Consider the following 26,678-nt stretch of genomic DNA (forward strand, 5'->3'; position numbering starts at 1 on the left):
GCAGAGTGGGTTTTGGATCAAACACTATTAACACAGGAAAATCCTTTGTATGCTGAATCCTACTGAATTTGTGCATGTGCAACTTCAAAAGAACGGTGTGCGTCAAGTTTGCTACCTGCTTAAGTACTTGACTCACTCCAGCCTATGACATGAACTGACTTGTATAGCTCACGTATCAGGCTTACAGCAGATTTATGGAGTAAAACCTAGGACTCCTGTGCTTTGGTTCTAAGTGTTATTATTCTTGCTCTTCGTGGTGGTATCTGTGCATGTCCCTTCTGGAGTTTATGTGTCAAAGTAGAATTGGTGTCTAGCACTGGATTTGTAAAAGGGCCTGTGCCCCGAACTGCCATTTGAATTGTTTAATAACAGAAGTTAGATCTTCAAAACATCTGCTTTGCTCCTGACTCTAAAGCCTACAAGCCTAAAAATGGCCCTGTGAAGATCCTCAAGAGCTTAATTATGTGCTTTTATACACATCCATGGCTACTTTAGTCTTGACACTGCTGAGTAATGCGGTTTGTGACTAAATTCCACTGAGACTTTCTGAGGTTTTTCTTAGTTAGCATATAACTGCTAGACTTGACTAGATTGATGGAAAACATTTAAATGAGACTTGATAGAGGAGCATGCCTGTGTTTTTATCCAGTCACGCTGGTTAGAAAACATGTGGCCCAACTTTGTATATATTCTCTGCTTGAGATTACTTGAATTTATGACCTGATTCTCCTAAGAATGTTATAATCCTCAGAGAATGAGGAATTCTAGAGTAAGATTTTCATATTGAGTTTTGCATAGGAAAATTAAGTATTTGTGTTTATGGAAAATATTATAACAACAAGACTGTTCCTGTAGGTTTGGTGGGAGGACATTTGCCTGAATCTGGAGATCTAGGTTCTGCCACTGCCTTGGAGAACATGTAGCTCTACATCTTTAGAGCATTTTCTTCAAGACTGTGGGAGGGCTTCCCTTCCAGAGTTTTAAAGTGCCTAAAATATTTGTCTAAGAGAAGTGATTTCAAATAAATTTAACAATCTTATTTTTTCAATTAAAATATATGTTTTTGTAAGCAGAATGACTTTTATTTAACAAGTATATTTCTTCTTCTGGGCATGTTGTTAAGAACTACACTAATATTTTTGTAATTCATGCCTTCCATCTAGACAGCTGTATAATTTTATCTCAGGAGTTACACTTATGTGCGGGTCACAAGCCAGTGTCATGCTATGGGCACTGGGGGAAAAGAAGGGATTAGATTTCACGGGATAAACATTGCTATTTTGTGGTAATATATATCAAGAATTACTCCATGAAGAGAAAGAAAATTGTTCTAAACTTTTCCCTCAACACCTGAGAATAGAAATAGCCTAGTAACACCAGAAGCTCAGGTCACAATTTGCAGTGGACCCTTCCTCTTTCTACCCCATCTGGCAACTTATGGCCCAAGGTTTAAAATTAATAAAATTAGTTAAAATTAATACCTGCAAAATGATCCTGCTGTCAGCCTTTGTTTTCACATTGGTTTTATTAAGAAGGAAGGAAATAACGTTATGGACTATGTGTGCTGCTACAAGGAAGTGTTTTTTTGTTTGTTTGTTTTTGTATATGTTTTTGTGTGATGTTTGTGGTTTGTCCTTATGCCCTTTCATGCTAATGTTTATTTTTTTTCTTCCATCTTCTGTCTTGGATAGCAGTAGTTACCTGTAAAAGTGTCCTTCTTGCAAGTATCGGTGAGAAAAAAAAATTCTTGCAATATGTGCATAAATGAATCATGGAAGATCTTTTTGTATATAGATATGTAAACATTTTTATAATACTAGTAATCTCGTTGTTTGTTACAGTGATGTATGGTTGCATTTTGGTATGGATATTACGGAGAAGTACAGCCTAGGAGAGCTCAGACGAGAGAACAGGACAGTCTTAAGTTTGATTTTATTTTTGTGGTCTCTTTAACATTCACTTTGATGTCATTCAGATAAGCTTTAAATAGAGAAAAAAAGTACAAATAAGATAATAATTTGGTTGATTCAGATCAAATAGAAACATGGACATGTCTTCTATGGCTTTGGGTTGCAGTAACAAGGTTTTCTTCAGAGCATCCTCAGCTATTCTGAGCATGGGACTTTGTGACTAATCCCTGTGACAGAAGATAGGAGTATCTAAAATAAAACCAATTAACTATATGGAAGTAAAATATGGTTGAAAGGGGAGAACTTGGTGCATAAACTCTAAAAATTTAGCCCTGAATGCATTATGTTCCATAATGTGGCAGGGTTATGGCAAGGTAACATACTATTTGCATTTTATTTTCCCCGTGGGGATAGGAATTATTGCAGGAATTCTGGCTTTCTGATAGAAGTTCCCCTCACAAAAAACAGATGGAATCTCAGGATCCTTTCTGTTTGTACATACTTGCCATGCTTCAGTCTGTCGATTGTGTTTTAAACATAGGTTGATGTGTTTTCTTCTTTTCTAGGAGACGATAGAAGTCTTTCAAGCTCATCTTCAGATACCAGCCACTCGGATGTTAGTGTTGGGAGCAGATTGACAATTTGGCCTGAACAGTCTTCAGCCAGCACTTCTCAAGAGAGTCATGGACTGGCAGCTGCAAAGGGCATTCATCTTGGGGAAGAAAAGACCCTTCCAGAAGGGGCACGTGGCACCACAAAACCACCTCCAAAGCCCCTCCGATCCAGACAGCTACAGGAAATAGGTCGTCAGAGTTCTTCTGACAGCGGAATAGCTACTGGTAGTCACTCTTCTTACTCTGGAAGCTTCTCTTCCTATGCTGGGAGCTTGGACATTTGCCATGGTGATGAGTTTGGATCATTGCTAAGCTTGCCATTGAACTTTCCTTCGGATCAGAATTTATGTACTTGTCCGCACAGTGAGCCCCAGAGAGGTGCAGGATCAGAGTATCAGGTTCCCAGCTCTCTCAGACATATTTATGATATACCCAGAAGTTTGTTACAGGCAGCTTCTAAAGATGTGCAACTGAAGAGTGCAGATTCCATGCTACCCAAGGACCAGGCCCTGTCACCTCAGGGTGCTAGTGACCCAAAACTGCTACTACCACACGTGGAAGCACGCAGGGTACCTGAGCACAGCCAGGACAGAGGGAGGCCTTCATCCTTACTCGCACAAAGCAGCAAGGACTCAAGTGATGAGACATATGTGGATTTTGTTTCGAGGTGGTCAGACACAAAACCACAAGGACAGGTGTCAGACTCCAAAAGTAGTGAGTTGTCACCATCTAGTGGGGCCTCAGCGGACCCCTGTGACACATGTAGCCCCCACCTTGGGATGACAAGAGCTCTTTTTTCAGCTTGTCCAATCTGTGGTGGACTAAAGGTAAATACCTAACACTGAGCAGATGCTAACAAGCCTTACGTAATATAGCATGATTAATTTAAAATGACTTAAGTTGCAAGTCATAAATACTATTATTTCCTTTATAATTTGAACTGGTAATAACTTTTGTGTTGTTTGTGCTCAAGTTGAGAGGCTTAGCACACAGTTTCCTCAAAATCTGTGCCTGATCAAGAAAACACTGAACAATACAGGCCATCAGTCATTACTTTTAAATTGGCCAATTTTGGGTTTGGGTGTATGTGAGTGGCTTACAGTGGCAGAGGCAGAAGCTTTACAGGCACAAGAGAGGCCTGAATTTGTCATATAATAGTAATTTAGCATGAAGGACATTGATCTGTCTTACTGCTGGTATTTCAAAAGAAGAAAGAAGGGAGGCCAAATAGTATGTGCTGCTCTTTAGGTGACCACATATTTTTTATTTTATTGATGCTTTTCTTTTCTTTATCATCGTAGTTTGAGCACGTCTTGCACAAGAAGCCAGATTAGTGAAGCTTCTCACTGGGGAAAGAGAAGATAGTCAAATTAGCATGGCAATCCATAGCAGGTCAACTAATCCAGTATTATATTTATAACTGGCCAGTGACAGATACTTTAGAGGAGGTGTACAAAAACTCATTAGTGGTGTACTACCAGGACAGTGTATTTGCAGGAAAAAATAGTTTTGATCACCAGTCGCATAAAGACTTAAAACCTGAAGCATGGAGATTCATATGCCTTTCTAAACACATTTGCCACTATCTGTTACTATGACTGATATTCCCATAAGTTCTTTTTGCACACTGCTAAATTCTTGGCTTTTTACGGCAGTAAGCTTTATACGTTAGTTGTACATTGCATGGAGAAAATATTTCTGGTTTTACCTATTCTAGAGAAGACCTTTTTGGTGAATGTGTTTGCTAAACTAGAAGAAGGTAAAGCTGTTTGTGTTGGTGAGCTATTGAGAGGCTGGGAAGGTTAGAGGGAATGCTCAAATTAAGTAATGTGTGAAGTAGGGATTCAGCAAGAGAGGCTGTTGTTTGAGGAATTAAGTATTGCCACTGAAGTGTGTACATTTTAATTGAGCATGTGGGATTACATAAATTGCTGCTATGAGAAAGGCATGAGTGTATAGTAAGTTATGAAAGAAAAATTAGACTATTATAAACTTGAGGGATTATTTTCTTCTCACGAGGTATTTCGTGCATTTGCATCATTGACTGCCTTTATGTGTCTGAAAACTAGAAAATGCTGTCTGCCTGAGGTGCTTCTATAGCCTCTGTAACTGCACCTTGGACGTTACTTTGTCATGTACTTGCAGCATTTGGGAGGTAGGGAGGCACTGGTGTGACAGGCTAAGGTTGTGTCTACACTGATCATTAGGATCAGTGTTCTTCCAAGACCATCCTTGCCAGTCGTTGGCACCAAAGGCCCTCACTAGCCCTCTAGCCTAATTCTGAAAGCTTGACTGGATGCAAGAGCCTGAGATTCAGCCTCCCGCTTCTTTCTGCAGTGCAGGCAGTGGGGTGCACAGCAGTGTATCTGCTGCTGGCTTCCTGTGTCTGCTGCCTGTAGCTAGAGAGAAGTTGGGAAAAATGCACAAGACTGATTCCTAGAAGGGCTCTGCTCTGGGATCAGAAAGCTCCAAGATGGCTTTGTTATAGGCAGCGAGGAAAGAATTAGTTAAGGTACAGTTCGCTCACATGGTCTAAATGTTTCTGGGTGATCTGAATTGTCAGTTTAGACATGAATTTATCAAAGTTTACCCTGGACATTGGTGGCAGACAGGAAGCTGAAAGTGAGTATTCCATTGTATATCTTCAAAGCCATTAAAGGCTAAATTTTGTCATTCCTTCTTTAACTGCCTGTTGACCCCAACAACATACACACCCACATATTTTATTGCAAAGTGTTGTCAGGTTTCATGGTGTTTGTAGTTGCCCTACTAATATCAGTTGGCAAGAATTTCAGGAATTGTCAATATTTAAACAAATTTAGTGAGAGAAATACTGGTGCAACACTCTTACTAACTCCTTTTTTAGCATGAGATATGCACATCTGCTTCTTATCGGTTTTTTTCTACCCATTTGTAAGCATTCGGGAAAGAAGTCTCATTAAATGGAATGATTCATGGGTTTGTTTTTACTTTTGAAAGAAAAAATAACCTTTTGATACATTGTCCTGAACCGTCAAGATGAGTTATTTCAGCAGTATTTAATGGACACCTTCTTTGGCTTTTCTCATGATGAATACAGTGAAAGCACAAATCCATATGCTGTAACTAAAAAATAATTCTTATTCCTTGTGCTGTGACAGAATATGTTTAAGATGCAGTTAGGGCCAGGAGGAGTTGATTTACGGATTAATGAAGACACCAGGTTTTCACACTTATTCAAATTCATGTTCAAAAGCCTTTAGTGTGCCAGTGTTTGGAGTTCCTTTGCAATTTCAAGTTAAGCTGTTAATTAAATTGTGTTGATGGTTTTTAAATGCCTACTATTTAAAGCGAGTGAGCGACCTGAGTAGAGGAAAGTCTACAGCAGTAATAAAGGATATAAGCATTGGTTTGTTTTCTGCCCTGTATGTAAACTTTGGCAAATCGAGGTTAGATTTGGGCAATGTTGTCTGTGGGTGTTGGAGTTCAGCATGTGAAGAGTTGGAGACAGGTTGCAGGATGAAGACATGCATATGTGGAAGCATGGTGGTGTTCGTGATTGGGATTGACTTGGTTAAGAACCACTTGCTCCACTAATGACAAGGATGATGGTGAACATAGGGAGAACATAACCTGGGAAAGTGCCAAGGTTCAAAGAGAAAATAGGGCGAGGAAGCCTTTCTGTTTCACTCTGGATGAAGAATAGAACCAGCATGAAGAAAGTCACTAAATATTGCTTCTATTATTTCTCTATTGTATTTCATATTAGACATTGGGGATTAATAAGCAAGCATACAGGGTGTTTTGCTTTCTGTTGTATGTTATTGTAGTGTGCTCAAGATGTCCTTCTTTACAAACTTCACAAGGTGTGCCTTTGCTATGTAATTTTTGCCTAGGTGGTTTCAGTGCTATAGATGATTGCAGAGATGAATTCTTTGTGTATTGTAAGTATATTTTAAGCTCAGAATGTTGGATTGTTATGGGATTTCTGAGTAAGCTGTAGAGATTCATTATTAGACTTTACTTATTACATTTTCAACTACTTAGCTAATACTAATTTGATTAATAGAATTTCACTGTACGCTTGTTGCTCTGTAACTTCATTTGATGCTATAGTTTGAGAAATGATGTCAACCTTTTTTATAGGGTGTCTTTTTTTTTACACCACCATTGTTTGTAAATTTTCTTAGAAGTCTGAAAAATAAAATGATTTTCCAACTGGTTTTGTCCTTTTCCATCTGACAAGTACTGGTTTTAGTTTTGCTTTGCTTTTTGTCTTTCATCTTCTTGCAAGTTGAATTAACATGGAATGATTATGGCTGTCTCTTCACACTACTTAGTGTTATACTCAAATCACTGTTGACAGCTCGAAACGTGCCTATTAGTAGGAATGACTTTTATGTATGTCTAGCTCACCCTAAACTCATATTTATGTCAGTGGGAGTTCTTATGTATGTAGAAATATAGGCTTGATTACGGCTTTGGTAGTTAACTTGCCATGATAGAGGAGAAAAGAAAGTGTCAGTTTGTGTGTGGCTGTTATCATCAATCCTGTATTGGTGTTCAGCCACCTACTTTAATTGATCATTTAAAAATACCAAAACCTCCTTGGAGACAGTGGTCCCAAATTAGGAGCCGGTCTACTCAAATCCTCTGTGAGGTATTTGTATAGTTCCTGATACCACAGGAACTGTATGCCTCAAACTTTGAATCTCCCAGCATATCTGCAGTAAGCGGAAATATGGGAATGCTATGGTCATGATGCACAAAAGAGTTTAGGCGTTTTGCCAGGTAGCAGAATCCACAGCGCTGAGTGGCTAAGAACCCTGCCCTACACAATATAGGGAGATCTGGTACCTGCCTTGGTGGGATGTGGATCTCGGTTTAAGTGGGGAGTTGCTGTGATTAGCTGATAGGAAATTTACCTCTTTTAGTCTGTTCTGTAGAAACTGCTTTATTTTGTGTTACAACTTTAAGGGAAGGCATGTGCATGTCTGTACTGTGATCCTTGAGCAGGCACTTTACTCAGTATATTTAATCATGCAGCACCATGTCCCTGCAGGGCTTGTTAATCACATGTAGCCTTTTGTGAGTGCAGAGTCTCTGGGCAGATGTAGAGCTACTATGAATATCTGTGTTTCCATTGTGCATTATAGACCAGGGAGAAACTAAGCCTAGAGAGAAGCAAGGCTGATGTGTCCTCAGGCAGAGAAGGGGCTTGAACTCTAAAGAACATCTTGCACTGAGGTCTGTTTTGTGGCCTTGCCTGGACCGATTTAACCAAAGTCATGAACAGCCTGTCTCTGGGTTGGGAATATAGCCTTGGTCTTCCAAATCCTGTACAAAACCCTTAACCCTGGATTTAGCTGGTGTGTCTCCTTTCACTGTAGACGCTGCTTTTGAAAGTGGTAAAAGAGAAGGCCTATAAGGTGTAAACTTGTGTAGTGAGAGTCGAGAAATAGCGGCTGCAGACTACATTGCCACATCCATGTAACTGAGAACGTTTTCATTTTTTTTGGCTTTTAATCAGGTACTTTTCTAGTGTAATATTAAAATAGATACAAAGAAATCACAATATATTGTTATATACCACTTTAATGTAGCATTTTTTTTTCTGTTGGAGCCATTACCTCTTTCCCCATGAGACTGAACACCCTATGTGTTTATCTTGTAGTGTGTTTATTTCCCTGCTTTCTCTGAAAGTATAGGAACACCATTATTTGTAATTACACACCTTGTACATCTCTTTTCAAAGTTTTGTTTTTGGGTTTTTTTTCTACATTATTGTTGTGTGATGCTGTAACGTTTTATGCTTCCTCCCACCTTCAAAAAAGCTACAGGCTGTCTAAATTCTCAGTTGAGAAGGATGCATTTGCCATCTTCTACCACACTGTTTCTACGTGTATTTCTGCTCTAATTGCAGAGCTCTGGGCAGTTAGGCCACACACACACACACTGTTAAAACTATAACAGGAACAGTTTGCACCTCAGAGGAATCTGGAAGTCAGTCATCAGTATTATTGACCTGAGTGACAGTGTGTTTGTGAGGCTTTCGTATGCTTTGATGACCATTGATTCTGGGTATTATTGGCTTTTGGCATGAATTAGAAAACTTGCATTTGTGCTCTCTTAAGATTGAATTCTAATTGTTTTTCTTTAAGTCCTGACTGTGATACATTAACCTGCAGTGAGGTGCATCTTCCATAACATGTATCACCACTAAATGAGGTGACTGCACTGAACAATGATTTGGCAATCTGGCATTTTACTTACATTACAGTTATTGTAAAAGGCTCTGAAATGTTTACAATAAAGTAGTGTTATTTTTTGGGCTTTTCACAGATTCAAAAGCATCTTTAAAAACACCAATTCCCCCACAACATCTTTCTGAAATAGAAGAAATCCATGATCATTTCTGTCCTTGACAATGAATTGCAGTCATTTCTGGAGCTGGTTGTGCTGACAAAAGCACACAGCACTGTGCAAATCAAAGATTGGAGCAAAAGTATGTTCTCCAGTTGAAACTGGCAGAGGAAAGGGGCATAAAAGAGGTGGGTGTGGTGTCAGGCTTAGAGCTTGATTTGTTTTGTTTTCCTTTTTGTAGTTTTGGCCAGGACCCCAGTCTATCTATCCCAGTTAACACTGGGACGAGTGTTAACTCTCGTCCTCTTACAACGGTGCTGTGGGATCTGCTTATGCACTGTGTTGAGATGTTGCTTATCAGCAGTTCACAGGGGAAGGAAGATTTTTTTTTTCTTCTCAGTTTACCGCTGTTATTTTGTACAATATTATAATGCTTCTGGGCAATAGGCTTCACTCCCAAATAATCAAGAAGAGGCTCAGCTTCCTTTTACTTTGATGTTGCCTGGTAAGGGCTCATATAAGTGGCCCAGCTCTTTCAAAGCTTTGCTTGGAGGAGGTCACTTAATGGGTATGACTTTGGGTTTGAGACGTTACAGTAAAATACAAAACATGCCAACCCTACCAGAACTGTGCAGTTCTCACTTGCTTTTGGCACTGTAGCAGGCTGCCTTACCTCTTATCTAAAAAATAATACTGAAGATACTCTCCATCTATCGTGAAAGAATCCCCATGGTGTTTCTGCCAAGACTAAAGGTTCTAATCTGAATTCAGAATAATAAGAATTATGCTCTCAGCACTTCTTGGGATCAGGCACTAAATGGAACAGATAGCTATGGTCTGTAATGGGAAAAGAAGTGCCTGCCACAGAAGCACTGGTAAGTGAAATGATATTAATAATGCCAAGAGAAGGGAGCATCTTTCCTACGTGAGGGGACGTAGACAACATAGCTCAGCAGAATTAATTCTTCTGTACTAAATAGAAATGTTGCTGGATTACTTTTCTGTCAGAAAGCCAGTGAAGATATTGATAAATCATGGTATTGACCTTTTATTCTCATCAGAATGAACAAACAGGAAAATCTACTTCCTCCCCTAAATACAGTTAAGCTGGATAATAGCACTTTTATTATTACTACAACTGATGGCTACTTCTTCCTCTGTTGCGAGCAATAGCTTTTCTGAAGAGAGAGAAAGAAATGTTTTGAAAGAGGAAGAGTCTGACAATAACAGCTGGAAAAAAATTACTCCCTTTGGAATGTAGGGTTTGTGGTGTTTTTGGTTTTGATCCAGTTGTAAAGACACTCATCAGATCGCTTGGAACATGGCCAAAATGGGAAAATAGAAGGGTTTTTTTCTGTCTTTCTGTCTTCTTTTTTTGCTAACTAGAAATCAATTTATTTTCTGGAAATATTCTACAGAATCCTCTAAAGTGTTAGCAGACACTTTCTATCTTCATTTTCTAAAAGGGAGAAAGTACAATTCACCTGCAGAGGAAGAAACCACAAAAAGAGATCACGAAAGCATGGATTACATTGAGCTGAACTCAGAGGGAAGCAAATAACTCCAGTGGCAGCCCTGAATTAAGATTCCTAGGTTTGATTCCCATGTGGTTCATCTCCCTCTGCAAGTCCATAAACAAAGTTACCTTAAAAAAACCTCAATTCCTTGACTTGCATTTCTGCAAAATGTTTGTAATGTCTACCAACATTATATTTTTAAGATCATGGATTAACGAAGGCTATGCAGAAAATATTCTGTTTTGATTAACAGTCACTGATATCAAAGTAATTGCATGGCTCAGAAGGAATCGGCGAGTGTCAGTAGGATAGCAATCATTTGGATGGGATGTCTGGAGGGTTGACAGCAGCTCACTGTGAGTAGATGAGAGGAGTGAAAATAGATGCTCAGTAGGGGTGCGACTTTTCCTATCAACTCTTTTTGACAGAGCCACTTAAAACTGGAAGTATGCAAATTAGAAGGATGAAATGTATTCCAACAAAATTACACAGACTGTGCTTAAATTTGTCCACAACCCATGACAAGACACGAGTGGAATTAGTTTTGGTAATTCAAGATGCCTAATGTACCTATTACTTCAAGATATCTGTGGAAATACTGTCAGTCTGGCTGATAATATCCCAAATGGACTTGTAATCAGATTAGATCCTTAAGATACCAGTCGTGTAGAGGTTGTGACATAGGCAATTTCTTACTGTTTCTAATGTAACTGTGCAATCCTATACCAAGTTATATTACTTGCTTCATAAAGAGCAAATAAGGTTTTCTAATACTGGCTTAGTAAGGTTTAATAATATGATAACAACATCTTCATATGGGTAATGAGATTTCGGCATTTGTTAGCAAGAAAATGGCAGGTGTGGCAACAAATCCACTGAAGAGAAAATTGTTTATTACCTGCTCCACCAAAAAATACTCTGAAATCAATTTGAGGAATGAGTCACTGAAGAACATTTACATGTTCGGAACAGAATGAATACTTCCCATAGGCAGGAGGGTTAGAAAATGTAGGTAAGCCATTCTGGTATAGAAAAGCCTGCCAAACAGTTTTCAGGATGGACTGTTTCAAAGTTGCCTCGCTATTTTATGTATTGCTTTATTATGCATAGTTATGAATGCTTCTGCTGAAATGCTAGAGAACGTGTCTAGAGAAGAAAAGAAAGGCAATTCTGCAAAAGTCCATATAGCAGAGACTAGAAAAGTGGGGTTGATTGCGCTGGACCTCAGAAGAAATCCATATTAAACTTTGGCATTCTTGCCCTGCCTGACTTAGTGTTGGATGCATTTTACAAACCCGCGTGCTGTGCTATAAAGCTAGTTGTCTAATGCAGACTCCTAGGAGGAATTCATGATGGCAAAGTGCAGATGACGCTGTTTTGGACAATGTCTCACTTTAAATTGGAGGGGAATCCCAGGGTGTGCAAGAGAGGTAAGAAGCTTGAGATTTGGACTGATCTGGGAATTTTGTGTTACGGTTTTATTATTGTGGCTCTGACCAGCTTACCTCAGTCTACCTAGTTGTATAATATCTGTACCTAGATAATGTTTGCCTCCCAAGGCTATTGTCAGGATTGATGGGATGGTGTTTCTACAGTACTTTGCATATGGACAATTCTATTCAAGTGTAAAGATTATATTAAATGTGATTGTTTTCCAGGCTGCAGTGAGAGACAGAAAGTTGTTTGCCTTTCAAGTGAATTGTGGCCAGAAAAGGAGCCCATTAATAAGAGTTACTACAGAAGAAAATCAACCTGTCAGGGTGGAGCAGTTGCTCTATGATTATTTTTTTTAAATGCTGGGAAGTCATATAAAAGTTTTATATGTTTTATAAGTTTTATAACTTATAAGTTTTATAAAATATATATATATTTTATATATATAAAACTATATAAGTTTTATAACTTCAACAAAAAATTCAAAGCCATTTTCTATTTAATGGAAGACCACAGAGCAGTGACACCGAATACATTATTTCAACAGATTTTTTTTTTTTGTGTGTGTGAAATTGAGCTTAAAGAATGCTGTCTTTCAAGAACTGCAGAGTTACCGGAAAGAAGTTATTAATGCAGGAACCTTTACACTCAGTGTATTCAGAAAGTCTACAACTGAGGACATTGCAGTTGAAATCAGTTCTTTCTAAGCATGGCATTAGCAGGAGGGTTGAGCAATTTTTAGCATTTAGAAAGGACCAAGATATCAAAAACATGCTTGAGGACATGACTGAAATTCAAGCCAAGTTGTAACAACAGAGGAAGAAAAGAAAAACATGATTGTATTATTTTTTTCTTCATGTATTCTTTCCTTAAATTCCTATGGAGAGGCATTTTGCGTCAGATCTAATTTTGCAAATTTTTTTGATGCAATCTTTTTTTTTCTTTAATTTTTTTTTTTTTTTTGAGGTCAAAAGCCATTTTGCCTGAATAGAAGAGACTAGGTAAAACTCTGAGCTCTTCCCTGGTAAGAGGTGTGAGAGCAGATGACCACAGGGAACTTCTGGAGCCGTTCAAGCTCTCTGAGGATCTGCAGTTAGGTATTTCAGTTCATCAGTTTTCCCATCTTAAGTAAGTAGATACTTACTGTTGAGTTTCTTTGGTGCTGTCTAAACTCAGCTCGAAGTGTAGGACCTCTGGGTCAGAACCACGGTATCACAATGAAACCTTAAAGTTACCAGGCCTGAGCAACTGAGCAAATCTTTTTTATCGTGTAAAAAATGCTCTTTACCCCGCTTTTTACTAATTGCATACAGCCTTTTCTGTTCCGTTCCTAAATTCTGGAGGGAAGGACCTCCCTGCATTCTGGCCATCCTTGCTGGCATAGTAACTTATTGACCGTTGAAGGGTCCCTTGAAAAACTCTAACTTGCTTCAGGGAGTAATTCAACCCATGCGTGTAGGACAGATGTGTGGGGAAAAACATTATGTGGAGCTACTGTTGCTTTTCCATCCCCTCTGCTTCAGCTCCAGTGAAGTTTGATGCTTCAATATGTCTGTAACAACATGTGATTTTTGTGTGTGTGTAAAAGTTAGACTGAGCCTCCTCGGGTGGGACGGGGATGTTAAGATCAAAACAAGTGACTGTTATGTGATCCCTGTGATAAATGAGAGCCAGGATGAGGTGAGTGAATACCAGAGTCTTGCGTACAGATTCTAGGCTGCAGTAAAGTGCCTTCACTGCATACAAGCTCTGCTTGTATGTCTGCCTTGGCATTATCTTTCATATATTTCCATGTTTCCTTTCCTAAAGCAGGGTAAATGAAAGAAAGCAGTCCTTGAGACTCTCTGAAGCAGTTCAATCCCACACAAGTCCAAAGATTAGATGGAAAAAGGGCTTTAAAGTTGACTTTGTGCTCTTAAGTCTTGTCACATGAGGATATTGGGCTATTCGCAGTATAAACTGCAGCAGCAAGCTGTCAATCAACTGAAATGACTGTTTCAACAGCTGGGAATCAGTGGGACATGAACTCTGGCTGTATTCCCTCTCCCCTAGCCACATCCTCTGCAGTAGTCTGGATTCTGTGGAATCCTCTGCTAATTCAATGCTGATTGGAAGCAATTTTGAATGTACAAGAAATTTGAGCCTGGAAAATATTAAGGAAATATAAACCTTTTCCAGATCTGGTTTATTACAAGGACAGAGAAGTGTTAAGTGGGCTATATCAGGGCTAGTAACTGTATACTTGAATCCTCTGTAGCACTAGGAAAACATTTCCAGATGAAGTTTGCCAATTCATCTCATTCCTTGAGACACAAAGTCAAGCAGAACACATGTGCTATGGAGATAACTGCTATAGAAAGCTTTGGAAAACTACAGAAATAATTATACCTAATAATTTATAGCACTGCTCTCCAATATAGAAGAAGCTTGTGAGCAGCCCCCATGCATAGTTAAGTATCTGTATCCTTTGAAGCTGTGCAGCTTAATTATAGTTTCATTACCTTTGACAAACCATAATTTCAGCGATGTGTTGGGGATAAAGGAAAACGCTTGTTTTAATCTTACTATTTTGAGCTTTCTCTCCCTTGTTTGTCCTTCTAGTTCCATCCATTTCTTTCTAATGATGATCATTGATTATATTGATAATAATTTTTTTTCTGGGAGAAGTTGACTAACTTTAGCTGTAAATGTGAGGTTGAAAAAGAAGGAAAATGAATGTGAAGATGATATTGCAAGGCTTTCATTTTTATTTTTCATAGGCTCATAATTAAGCCCACTCTAGTTCTCTCTCTGTGTGGAGCAGGATGCACAGGTTGTATCAAGGATTCTTTTCTTCACGTCTTTACGCGGAATGGGCTGGAAGGAAGGAATCAAATAACTAGTCTAATGTAAACTGGCATAGCTCCATCGGCTACAAAACAGGCCCAAGTGTATTTTTAATGCAAGCACAAGCTAAGCTCTCACTGTGGAACAACACTCTTTGGGGCAAGTAGAAGAAGGAACAGATTTTTCTTAGGGCAGTCCCTAGGTGAACGTTTCAAAATGGTAATTACAGCTTAACATAAACTTTCTCCTCTCTAAGAATTGGTAGAGGTAGGTGTAATTTGCCTCTTACATCTGAGATTTCACTTTGCCAGCTTTTGAAATATTTTCACTTTTGAGCCCTTCTCTATTTACTGTTTGTCACTGTAGCTGTAGAGTTGTAGTTAAACTCTATTTGCAAAAAAAAATCCCTTTTCTTCATGAATAGATGACTTGGATTTGAAGTCTTGTTGCAAGCAGAAAATTTGATTAAAAGGGATACTTTTGCAATTTTGTATAATTGGTGGAATCAATTTTCTGTTAATCAGAAACTTTTTGACAAGAATAGTTGCGATAGGATACTTTTCAGTACAGTGGCAAAAGAGCTATTTTTCATTGAAAAGTGTATAATATCTCTAATGCATGTTGGTTGAAGCGCATCCCCTTTCCTCATCAGAGAAGAAATGTCTCAGTGTCAAGAAATGAATGGATTATTGGACCTTTTGTCTCACATGTCTCTTCTGGTGTAAAAATGCCACAAATCACTCCTTTGCTAATCAAGCGAGGAAGGATATCTGAATCCCTTTGTGAGTACATGTGTCCATATGTGTATATGTTAATGATTGTCTTTTTCGTTTATTTTCAGTCTCTCCAAGCTTCCTGCTAAACAGTACTTTTGTATTGACTGTTAAAATCTTGAAATGGGCTAATGCTCCTACTGCAGCAGAACTCTTGTTTCTACTGGTATGTGCTATTCTAAGAAAATGTGGAACAACACTTCCCATTTGTCAAGCCCTCCTAATTTCACAGCTATTTCTGCAGTACTGAGATGCTCAGTGGTGGCACAGTTATTCCTGTGAACTTTAAAATACAAAAGGAATGGATCATGTGAGGTGTTGCATCCAGTCAACGTGCACCTTGCCTCTCCTGTTTCTTTTACACGCTGAGCGAGACAAATGAGATGAGAACACCACACTGCCTATTATCTGCACACCAGAGTCAAGTCTGCTGTTATGCATACCTGTTTGGGCCCCATCTGAGCCTTATTTTCAGTGGTATGGTAGTTTTGCTGGAGTCTCTGCCTTGAGTAGTTTTCACTTGGTGCAGAATGAGTGGAAATTAACAGATCTATTGTACAAGGAAGCTCAGCAAATGTGGGGAAACTGAGTGTATTTTAAATATCAAATGTTCTTGTAGTAGTGTAATGCTACCCCCTGTTGGAATTTGGAATATACGGAATATAAACCGGAATACATGGAATTGAAGCCTCTTTGACTTTGTGTACATTACTTTCTTTCCGTTGCACTTGATAGGACTTTAGAAGTGCCAGTCTCTAAAAAAAAAAAAAAAAAAATTTTGGCATAAATAGGAAAGATGTTTTCCCCCCAGTTATCAGAAGTTAATTCAGTTTAAAATAATCTTCTTTTTATGTTAAAATACAGCTGTAGGCACAGATGCCTACAATTTTACTGTCTTTCTATAAGAATACAAATATATAAAAGGGAATGTAATGCTGCTATGAAAACATCTCTAAAAAATTGACAACACTATCTTGAATTAGAAAATCTGCTGGGTGTCTTACGCTTAAATTAAAAATTGTTCCTTCTCATAAAATTCCAGAACAGATCTGCTACTGTAAATCACGACAGCTCAACTGAGGAGTCAGGGGGAACAATGTAACTGATTCTTATTACCTGGAGGAATTGGCCGTCTTTATTTTGGCCCTAAGAATATATGATATGCTGCACTTCAGATTATATCGCGGTATCTGCCGTGGATCTTAGACCTGAATATTTCTGAAGACTAATCTCACAGTTGGAGAAAAAGAAGTTATCATTTCTGAGCTGAGTATATTTGATGGTTTATTTTAATGGCAATAGTGTAAGGAGTCCTTCATGTCCTGAATGGCAGAATGATTGTTATGAGATACATCTAGTGAAAGACAGGCAGTGAAGGCTGATGTTAATAAGTTTTATTATGTATCTAGCATCAATTCACAGGTGTATTTGTTCAGGGTTCTGTGCTGTGAAATCAGGAGATGCTATGCCCCAGTTGTCATGTTTGATGACTATACCCTATGACATTTGCATATGGTGTTTTTATTTTTTGTGAAGAATTGATTTTAGTTCCTGCATTCTAATTTCTGCACCAATTCTGGCCATGTTTATCAAATACATTGAATTAAAATTGGTCTCAGAGGCAATTTGCTATGTCTGGCTTAGATATTTCTTCTGGCTGGCTGAATTCTTCAACCCAGTTGTGGCTCCTGCTATGAAAGTCCTCCTGTATCATGAACTGGGAGTGAAAAATGTTCTGATCATACTCCAGTGTCTTTGTGCTGTGAGGTCTGTCAGGAAGCTTAGATGAGTTCATCTGTTCAGTAATATTCATAACCGTTAGTGTCCATCTTTTCATTTGAGTTGCTTATATAGATGTACCTAGAGGGTTTGCTACTGCGGTATCTCTCTCTGCAGCTTGTCACTGTATCTGTCCTTACAAAACCTCCATGAAATCATGAAGTGCTTCTACCTGTATAGAAACCAGTGCTTCTGATTTTTACCCGTGGTTAAGGAGGACAGACTCTCAAATTCACAAAAGTATTTAGTAATTTTATTTGATCTGGAACCATCATACCAATTTTTTTGAAGAACCATGAGAAACTCAAACCTTATGAAATTAATCCAAAAAATTGTAAGACAAAACCAAAATCTGTATTTGAGCGAGGTGGCAGAGTGTCTTTATTTTGTTTACTTTTCTTAAGTTGTTGTGGTTTGGGGCATTTCTCTGTAACCATAAGCTGCCTAGCTGATATTGGTGTTAGGACAGTTTATGATGGTTTGGTGGTGTGTGCCTTCAGACTTCACTAGGTACTTGGGGTGAGTGTTAGTGCTTTGGGGCAGCTGTACGTGCTCTTGACTTTGTTTTTTGTCTAGCCTAGAAGTATGCAAGGTTGACTTGTAGTAGTGCCTGGAAACAGACACAAACTTCACTGATGTGTTTACACCAGTTATTTTATAGGTATTGGACGGAATTGCATAGCTGTTTCCTCTAGAATTCTGTCTGAATACTTTTGTACATAATGAGATATGTGTGCGATGTTAAAAGGATGTTATTTAGGTTGAAAAGTTAAGCCCTTCACTGTTAAGGAATTGACAGATTTACAGTTGCGCATGCCATCTTGATTTTACCCACACATGTGTCCCTCTCGTGTAGTGAATGAGGCAGATGTCCCATGGAAAAAATGGTATGTGACCATGTAATATCATTACAGTCCAGTTGTTCAGCACACTCCTCGCGTGACTCTTTGGTATGCAGAAATTCTAGGCTGTTTTTGAAAAGCAAAAGACGAGCAAATCATGTTCCTTGTTGCTGTGTCAGCTTCCCCATATATTATCAGTAGCAGAGCTTGAAATTTGACGCTTCAGCATTGCAGCCTAGACTCCTACCATCTGAATTTCAGGGCTGTTGCTGCTAGCTGGCAGCTGGAGATGGCTTTTATCTCCGGGTGGAGGCTGGGCAGCTGGATCCGGGTGCTGGCTTTTGTGGTAGCCGTGGCAGAGGACTCAGCCCAGCTTTTCTTTCTCTCCCTTGAGTGGACAGTTTCAGAGTATGCTAAAGGGAAGGTGTGGCATTTTCGGAGATAATGGTCATATTCTGATGCCAATGGTCGTATTCTGGATTGGGTGACAAACGGCTCATGGCTGCCGGCAGCTGGGAAGCCCACAGCAAGGAGCAGAAGGCCCCTCTCAACAGAAGCATATCAAAATCACAACTGAAGAGTGCCTCTGTAGAAACATGAGAGAGAGAAGATGGGTACTAGAACGAAAAAATACCTTTCATTCTTTCTCATCTCTTGTTGTTTAAACAACACCTGTAACTTGTAGATGAGTTGTGCTGTGATTATCCCACGGGTTTTAGGAGGCGTATTTTAATGAAACACAGAGCACGGCTTGCCAGTGCCACCGAAATTGCCAGCTTCATGCTTCAGAAAATAGCTGATGTTTGGGTTTGGCTGAGCTAACCGAGATGTTTCTGAACTGACTTCAGCAACCTTTCTGTAAGCCGACAGTTGGCTTGCGACAGATGAAGCTGAGTAATCAGAAGTTTGTGGCTGAAATTGGAACCCTGCACCTGAAGCATGCCGTGGACAGGAGTTTCTGTTTCATTTGGAGCTGTTACGAAGGACCGTAGAGCTTAATAATTTTGTATCTTTTGTTCAGAACCTGATCAACTGCTGGACGTTGTGAAACAGCCCATCAAAGTAGATGACCTTCAAAGGTTGCTGCATGTGTCTGTATTTATTGACCTTTCCTGGGAACTTTTCTTTTCCTGTGGCAGCCTAAGCATTCCAGCTTTAAAGTTTTCTGGTGATTTGCTCCAAGAATAAGTCATAGTCTTTTAATTCTCATTAGTAAAGTACCTTAACTGTCAGTTTCATTAGGGACTGGTTTCTTTTTGCTGAAATATCTGAGCTTTGCAGAACTTCGGATGTGTTCAAGATTTTTTCTTTTCCATTTTCTAAAAGCAATTGATACTTTTCTATTTTTGTGATGCTAATTTCAACATCTTCATCCAGAATTTCTCACTGTGTCCTTTGCTCCTTTGTGAAGTTGCTGACAGTTCAAGATACTATTGTCATAAACTATATAACGTAACTGTAATCCACTGCCTCCCTCTACATACAAACTATGTGAAGCAGTCAGAGGGATTGTGATGAAGGGCCACCAGCTATATACAGCAGCATGAGAGTGTTTGTTCGTTGTTAAAGAAGTCTGCTTCACAGTTTCCACTTTTCAGGGACCATCCTCTGGACTTTGAGTCACAATTTTGATGGTTTTCTCTTGAAAAACTGGATGCTTTGCATGGTCTTGATACTGCACAATAGCTTTAAAATAAAGGAAGGGAGAGGACAAAAAAATCTAGATCATATTCTCCATGAGAATTAAGCAGCTGACCAATGTTGCAATCCATCCTCTCTGTTTATGAGTGCATGTTTGGTATGTGCTGAATAAAAATCTCACAGTGCAAATAGTTGCTTCTATTACTGTTGAATATGAATTCCTCTTTCATAACAAGAAGAATCTGGGAGCCTCTCATTTATGTTGAGCCATTCTTCTTCCAGTCCGAGGACCCAGACTGGGGCAAAACTTCATACATGTGCTTAGACTAAAGCAAATGACACCTAAAAATCATAGAATCATAGAATAGTTTGGGTTGGAAGGGACCTTTAAAGGTCATCTAGTCCAACTCCCCTGCCATGAGCAGGGACATCTTCAACTAGATCAGGTTGCTCAGAGCCCTGTCCAACCTGACCTGGAATGTTTCCAGGGATGGGGCATCTGCCATCTCTCTGGGCAACCTGTGCCAGTGCTTCACCACCCTCAGCGTAAAAAATTTCTTCCTTCTATCTAGTCTCAATCTACCCCCCTTTAGTTTAAAGCCATTCCCCCTTGTCCTGTCGCAACAGGCCCTGCTAAAATGTTTGTCCCCATCTTTCTTATAAGCCCCCTTTAAGTAGTGAAAGGCTGCAATAAGGTCTCCCCAAAGCCTTCTCTTCTCGAGGCTGAACAACCCCAACTCTCTCAGCCTTTCTTCATAGGAGAGGAGTTCCATCCCCCTGGTCATTCTTGTGGCCCTCCTCTGGACCCGCTCCAACAGGTCCGTGTCTTTCCTGTACTGAGAACTCTAACTCTTAGCAGTTTCAGAATAATGGAGCTATAAAAAGCTGCCAAACTTAGATGAGCTGAAAGAAAAGCTTTATTTCCAAAGATGCACAAAAGGAATGACATAAGCTGTGACTGATGAGGTGTGTCTGAAATGTTGACAGTTATCAGGCAAATGGCATTTCATTCCTCTTGCCAGTGATGATGGAGCCCAGCTCAGCATTACAATCTACAGAAGCTGATATACTTTTTCTTGGAAGTGTGGTTTCCTCCTTTTTAGGAGGAAAAATATGAAACAAAAATGTTTTGGTTCTTTGAAAATACATGTTTTATATGGGACAGCTATCTATCAGTTCCTACCCTTACAGCCAGTAACGGGAGGGATTAGTCTTAAGACAGTATTTTCCTTCATTTTTTTCTGTCCATCTGACTCATAAGAGGCTGGCTCTTTTTTTACACCACAGGGATGAGCTTACAAAGCATTTGTGATGCCTCTTGTCACTATGAATCTGGCAAACTTCTTCCAACAACAGCAAATTGTGCAGTACAGTAATCTTTGCTCCTTGCTTTGGAGCTTATACTGGAAGATTTGGACTTTGGGGCTGATCTCATGTCCAAAGACTAAAACTCCCTTTAGCAGCAGCGGAGCAGGATTGGGTATGTAGTCCACGGAAAGTGGTTTGAGTACATACAGAAAGGTAGGCATACTGCTCTTTATATGGGACAGTATTTGCATCTGATAATTTTTTTAAATGAGAACTGATCTGGTAAATCATATATTTAATGAAATTTAAAGTGAACGAAAATTTGAATGAAATCAAATGAAAATTTAAAAGAAAAAAAAAAAGGGGAGAGAAAGACAGATATATCAAATACACACTGGGAGGGGGAAATAATCCCATTTTGATTGTAAAAACAATTATGTACTATGATGGTTATTTACACACACAGAAATAAATGCCAAGGCTTAGGTTCTGTTTAGCTGTTTAGGGCAACAGAACTAATCTATGAATAATGATCCAGCATATCAAACTAGTGGGTTCTCTTAACATGTATCATTGAACCCTACCCAAGATATTTGGAAGCAGAACATCAAAAATGAATGTCATCTGACAGCAGCCAGATTACTACCAGAGTTAAAATAGCCCTGGACATGTAGTTCATGATGTGTCATATACAAGTGGTACATATCCGTTTACTGTGGGTGTTGTAGTGGTGAGGTTGTTTGAACTAACAACCATGCATCACATACTTCAGCACTCAGCTCTTCAGTCACAGTTAAAGAATCTACATTAGAAAGATATTTAACTTATCTTAATGAGCAATATTATGAGACATGCGGGATTTAGATACTCGCTTTGTTAGTTATTGTCCAAATATTATAGCAGGCATAACTATAATACAGACGGTAGGTTGAGACGTATTATAGTTTGCATTTGAAAACCATGCATTTACATTTGTACATTATGCCATAATAATTTAAAAAGTCTCTCCTACAGACAAAAGCATGTTTTGTCTGAGTTTTGTAGAATTAAAAAAGATAGCTTTTAAGCCTCTGATACCATTCTTTCTACTTTACAGACTTTCTACTGAGTTGCCTTAGCGGTAGCCACTGTAAGTTAGTGAAGTCTCTCTCTTACAAAGGATTGCAGCAGGAGGCCTCAGAGTTGCAGAAATAATAGGATATGATATATTGAAATGGAAATGAAGACTACAACCTTATAGTCTGGAAAAATCACTCGATAGTGAAAGACTGGTTTTATTTTTGTTATTGGCTCAGACTCATTTTTTTATCTAATCACATCTGGTCCTTTTAGTTATTTGTTGTCTTTCATCTAGTCACTATAATGTCAATGATATTTTATCAGTGTCCCACATCTGATGTAATTTCACACATCTAACTTCTGTTTGCCTTTTTGCATCTTTCTTTGTCAAGTATGATCTAATCTAATTTGCTGTTTTTAAAAGCAAAATGTTACCAGAAAGTTGCGAGATCCTTTCTCATTAGCAAGATTTGATTTTTATGCACTTCAACACTGCGGTCTGCCACTTTCTATTCCATTAAGTAAGCTAGCAGATGCTACCTTCAGAGGCAGCATAATCTGCTTTACATCCACAGACATAACCAAAGTCAGGGAAATTATTTTTTCATGTTCTGTATTAGTAAACCCCTAATAAGTTACTGGGGGCAGGAAAAAAAGCACTTTTCAAGCTTGCTGTAAATAATAGCCACAAAAAATTCATAGAAATTCTACTGTAATGGAAAAACATTGTTACCTAAATATACAGAATATTGCTCATAATGGACTCTAAAGTCCTCTGTCCTGTATCTGTGCAGATACTTCTGCACATTCCCCAAATGAAAGCAGCAACTTCTGTGGTGGCACACAGTAACTATAGAAACAAGTAACATCCACTATGGTTAAATTAATAAAATGCACTTTTTTCTGAAATGCTGTGGGATGTTTTTTCTGTTTCAGAAATGAAATCTTGGCCATGTTTCTGATTTCCTCCCCCTCCCTTCTACTTCTGCTCTAAACAGTTGCTCAAATTCAGTGTCTCATATATTAAAATATTCAGCTAGCATAAAAGCTCAAGTAAATACTGAAGCTGTAGATTCTGTGCTTGCAATAGGATCTGGCAGAAACATCCCGTATGTTGTGTGTTATTCCACTGTTGAAAGTTGTTCTGTGTTGCAGATTTCAAAACTGTATTTTAAAAAAATCCTTACACCACCCCCCTACCCCAATTGTTCAATTAAGCTCTTTTAATGTATATTTTATTGGCTGAAACAGAATCAGTGTAATCTTTTCTAATCTTTTTCTGGTTCATTGCAAGGTCCATCAAAACCAAAAAAAGCCTTTCCACCTACTTTTACTGCAGTTGGGTCTAGTTGATAACTCTGACATTTTTTTGTGATGGTCACATGTAATGAGCTTTATGTCCTAAAATGTTTGCCTTAAGAAAATGTTGTGTGGGAATTAATATGACTTGAACTTCTACATGGATAATAAGTAAATAACCTATTTTGTTTTCTATTGAGAAATTTTGCGAAGTCAACACAGTGTCTGTATAGGGAGAAGATATATGTAAAGTATATGTAAAGTCCTGAGGGTGTCTGAAAAGCCACCACATTATAAGAAAGCGTAGGAAATGGAGAGTTATCAGAGGTCACAAGTCTGTGTATTTAGGTGAAGAAAATTACTGTCAGGTGTTATATAAAATGAAATTTTATTGCTTTGGAATTGAGCAGTGTTATTGCTCAGCTCTGATAGGTATATAGTGGTTTTCTACTTCAAAGTCCAGAAGACACATTTATTTATCGAAAAGAATGGATCGTGATGATGAATTCTTGTTCTCACCAAGGTCACAGAAATAAGAGATCTCTTTGGCAGAGCGGTGGTCAGACCAGAGTGACTTCACAGCCTACTTTGATGTTGCAGTGCAGGAGCAGCCTTGATACCATCTGGAGATGGAAGTGCCAGAGTGTCCTCCAGATCAGCTTTGAATGACATAGATCATATAGCTGGGGAGAAACCTGGCCTGCAAGCATGTTTTGGAACACGCTTACACTTAAGTGTGAATGGGCACTGGTACTCTCTTCCTGATCTCTTTGATGTGCCCTAGCTGCCATTGTGCCAACATGGTACAGGCAATGTGAAGCATCTGAGATGGCACAAAGCTTTTCCAGAAAGACTCTGATGACACAGGTGGGATTTGTAGGCAGTCTGAATTCAAGGATAAAATATGTTGGTTTTATGGAGCTGAGTCGAAGCACACCAGGCTTTGGTCTGTTTGCAGCACCTACCATTTTAAGCAAATATAGGCATGGCCTTAATTTACATATGTTACTCCAACTTGATCTCATCTGCCTCTGGATACCAAATTTTCTTGCTTTTTGCTGTTTAATTCAAGACTGATTCAATAGTGCTAAGCTTCACCGTGCCTGCTACGGTTGTTACAAAGCACCCAAAGTCAAGTTAGTTAGCCTTTACTAAGGTACACAAAGGTTTGGCAACTTGCGCATGTCTTGAACAAATTTAGGTCTGAACACCTTTGTGTCTGTTCTGGATTTTAAAATCACGATGGTGATCACTTCACCAGCTTTTACGATGGTGAAGTGATCTCTCTGCCATTCTTCCTATATTGTGTAAAATTTCTATTTCTTGTAAAGATTTTTCATTCTAAAATTTTCTGTTTTCTTTAGGGAACAGCAATATTACAGTCTGGAGTCTTACCAGCTATACCAGGTAGGAGCCATTTAGTTATTTGCTTTGTTAAAGAATAATGCTTAAGTCCCAAATTGTGATGAAGCAGAACTAAAGACTATATTGAGAAATATCCTGTTTGTGGGTGGTTTTGCTGCTGCAATTCATGACTGACAATTATGAAATACATTGTAATCTGTAGTATCTTTGGTTGCAAAGATTAATATATCTGTTTTTCCCTTCCTTTTGTAATCTGAAGAGGTGCAAAATTGTCAGTTTCCATATAAAGTTGTTTAGTGCTTTTTCTACTTACATAGTCGAAGAACATCAAGGAAGTGTTCTTTTTAGGCTATATTAATACAAAGGGGAAACTTGATTTATATGTTCAGCGTGTATACCCAGTTTTCTAAATAACACAAAAACACAGGAATGCTTCCTTACCAGAGGCAACATGGAGATGCTTCTCTCATGTCAGTGGAACTACTGACCAACTGACAAAATCAGTAAAGGAAGGAAGATGGAAAGATTATTTAGGCAAAGGTAACACACTGACTACCTTTGCACCATAAATCTGCTTATCAGTAGAATGTGTTGGTCATCTGGAGTTCTCTGATGTAACCAAACTGGTCTGGTGCCTTTTGTATCATAATTTTACTTCAAAGACAGCATTTTGTAAGCCTTTGGTTTTGTGTACTGTCTCCATCTTGTTCCTTTGAGAGATCTGTGCAAAGAAGTTGTTTAGTATCTTAAACATCTTTATATTCCTTAAACTGTTTACCTGATAATTCAGTAGATCCATTAAATTATCAGGTTGCCTGCTTCCAATAGACATAAAACAGCTTTTTGTGTTTGTGTTTCTTTATTGTTTTTAAAAACGTTGGCAGATACGTAAAGAAGTATAGCTGATTGATACTTGTGTGAACAAATCCAGTAAGCTACCTAGGATCAGGAGGTGTCTCTGGAGAAGTGCATAAGTAACCCTATTCCTTTGTCTGTCTTAGCAGGGGAAAATCCAGAAGCATTTAGCAGATCTTGTTCCTAGTTATTCCACTTGAGTCAGTGGAATTAGTCTTGATTTATAGATGTGTAAGTAGAAGGACAAATTGGATCATTAACCCTAATTTTATCTTTCCTTCTGGTACTCAGGTTTCTAGTCCTCTAATCAACCCAAGGAAATCAGACCACTTATCATTAAAGTGTATGTAAATACAGGGGAACTTGGGTCCATAGCTGTGTGTGGTGGGCACAATATTATTTCTGCATTAATTTCAGTGGCAAATTAATTGTGGATGCAAACAATATCTAACAAAAACTTAATCTCAGACTATTCATGCAGATGAAGGAGTTAGCTGTTTTGATAAAACCTATCATTAAGCAAATTGGAAATGTGGAAATACAGGACAGATTTTTAGATCAACAGAAAGCGAAGATACAAGACTGAAGAAATTTGAGTGGGTGGGTTTTCATGTCTGGTACATCAGGAAAATATTGTTTAAGAAAAGAACTGAATACTTGTTGGAATAAGTATAAATGCTTTAGGCAAAAGCAGCATCTAAAGCCAGTGACTGAAGTTTTTAGCTATCTTTGTGGGGTTTCATCTCTCAAATGCTCTCGTTATATACCTGTAGAACTTTATTCTTCAATACTACACTTTTTTCAGAATACAAAAGAAACCCATGTTTTCTCTGCCTCGTTGCATTTTTATTATCCTCAGATATTTAATTTTAAAAAGTATTGTCTTGTATGTATGTGACCATTCCAAGTATAATTGAGCTTGGTGTTGCAAAGCTTTCAAAATAGTACTGTAGCCTTTGAAAGTTTTGCTTCTGTCATCTTTAATCCAAGCCATTAACTGAAGGCCCCTGGGTGCTGAGCAGTTATTCAGAGTTCTGTTGGACTAAAGGAACAGCATTAGAACCTTTCTATGTTTCTCTATTATGATTTTTAATCCATTGTTGGATAACATAAG

The 26,678-nt window shown here is 38.6% G+C and overlaps 1 protein-coding gene across 1 annotated transcript in view; it reads left to right on the forward strand.

Moving 5' to 3' along the window:
- DOK7 (docking protein 7) overlaps nucleotides 1-26,678 on the forward strand; it is a 68,855-nt gene that overhangs the window by 27,017 nt on the left and 15,160 nt on the right. The window contains exons 6-7 of the mRNA XM_009328885.1: nucleotides 2,477-3,351; nucleotides 24,709-24,751. Coding sequence (XP_009327160.1) covers nucleotides 2,477-3,351; nucleotides 24,709-24,751 — 918 coding nt within the window. The remainder of the gene's footprint in view (nucleotides 1-2,476; nucleotides 3,352-24,708; nucleotides 24,752-26,678) is intronic.

Source organism: Pygoscelis adeliae, unplaced genomic scaffold (assembly GCF_000699105.1).
Source record: "Pygoscelis adeliae isolate BGI_AS28 unplaced genomic scaffold, ASM69910v1 Scaffold66, whole genome shotgun sequence".
Classification (NCBI taxonomy): domain Eukaryota; kingdom Metazoa; phylum Chordata; class Aves; order Sphenisciformes; family Spheniscidae; genus Pygoscelis; species Pygoscelis adeliae.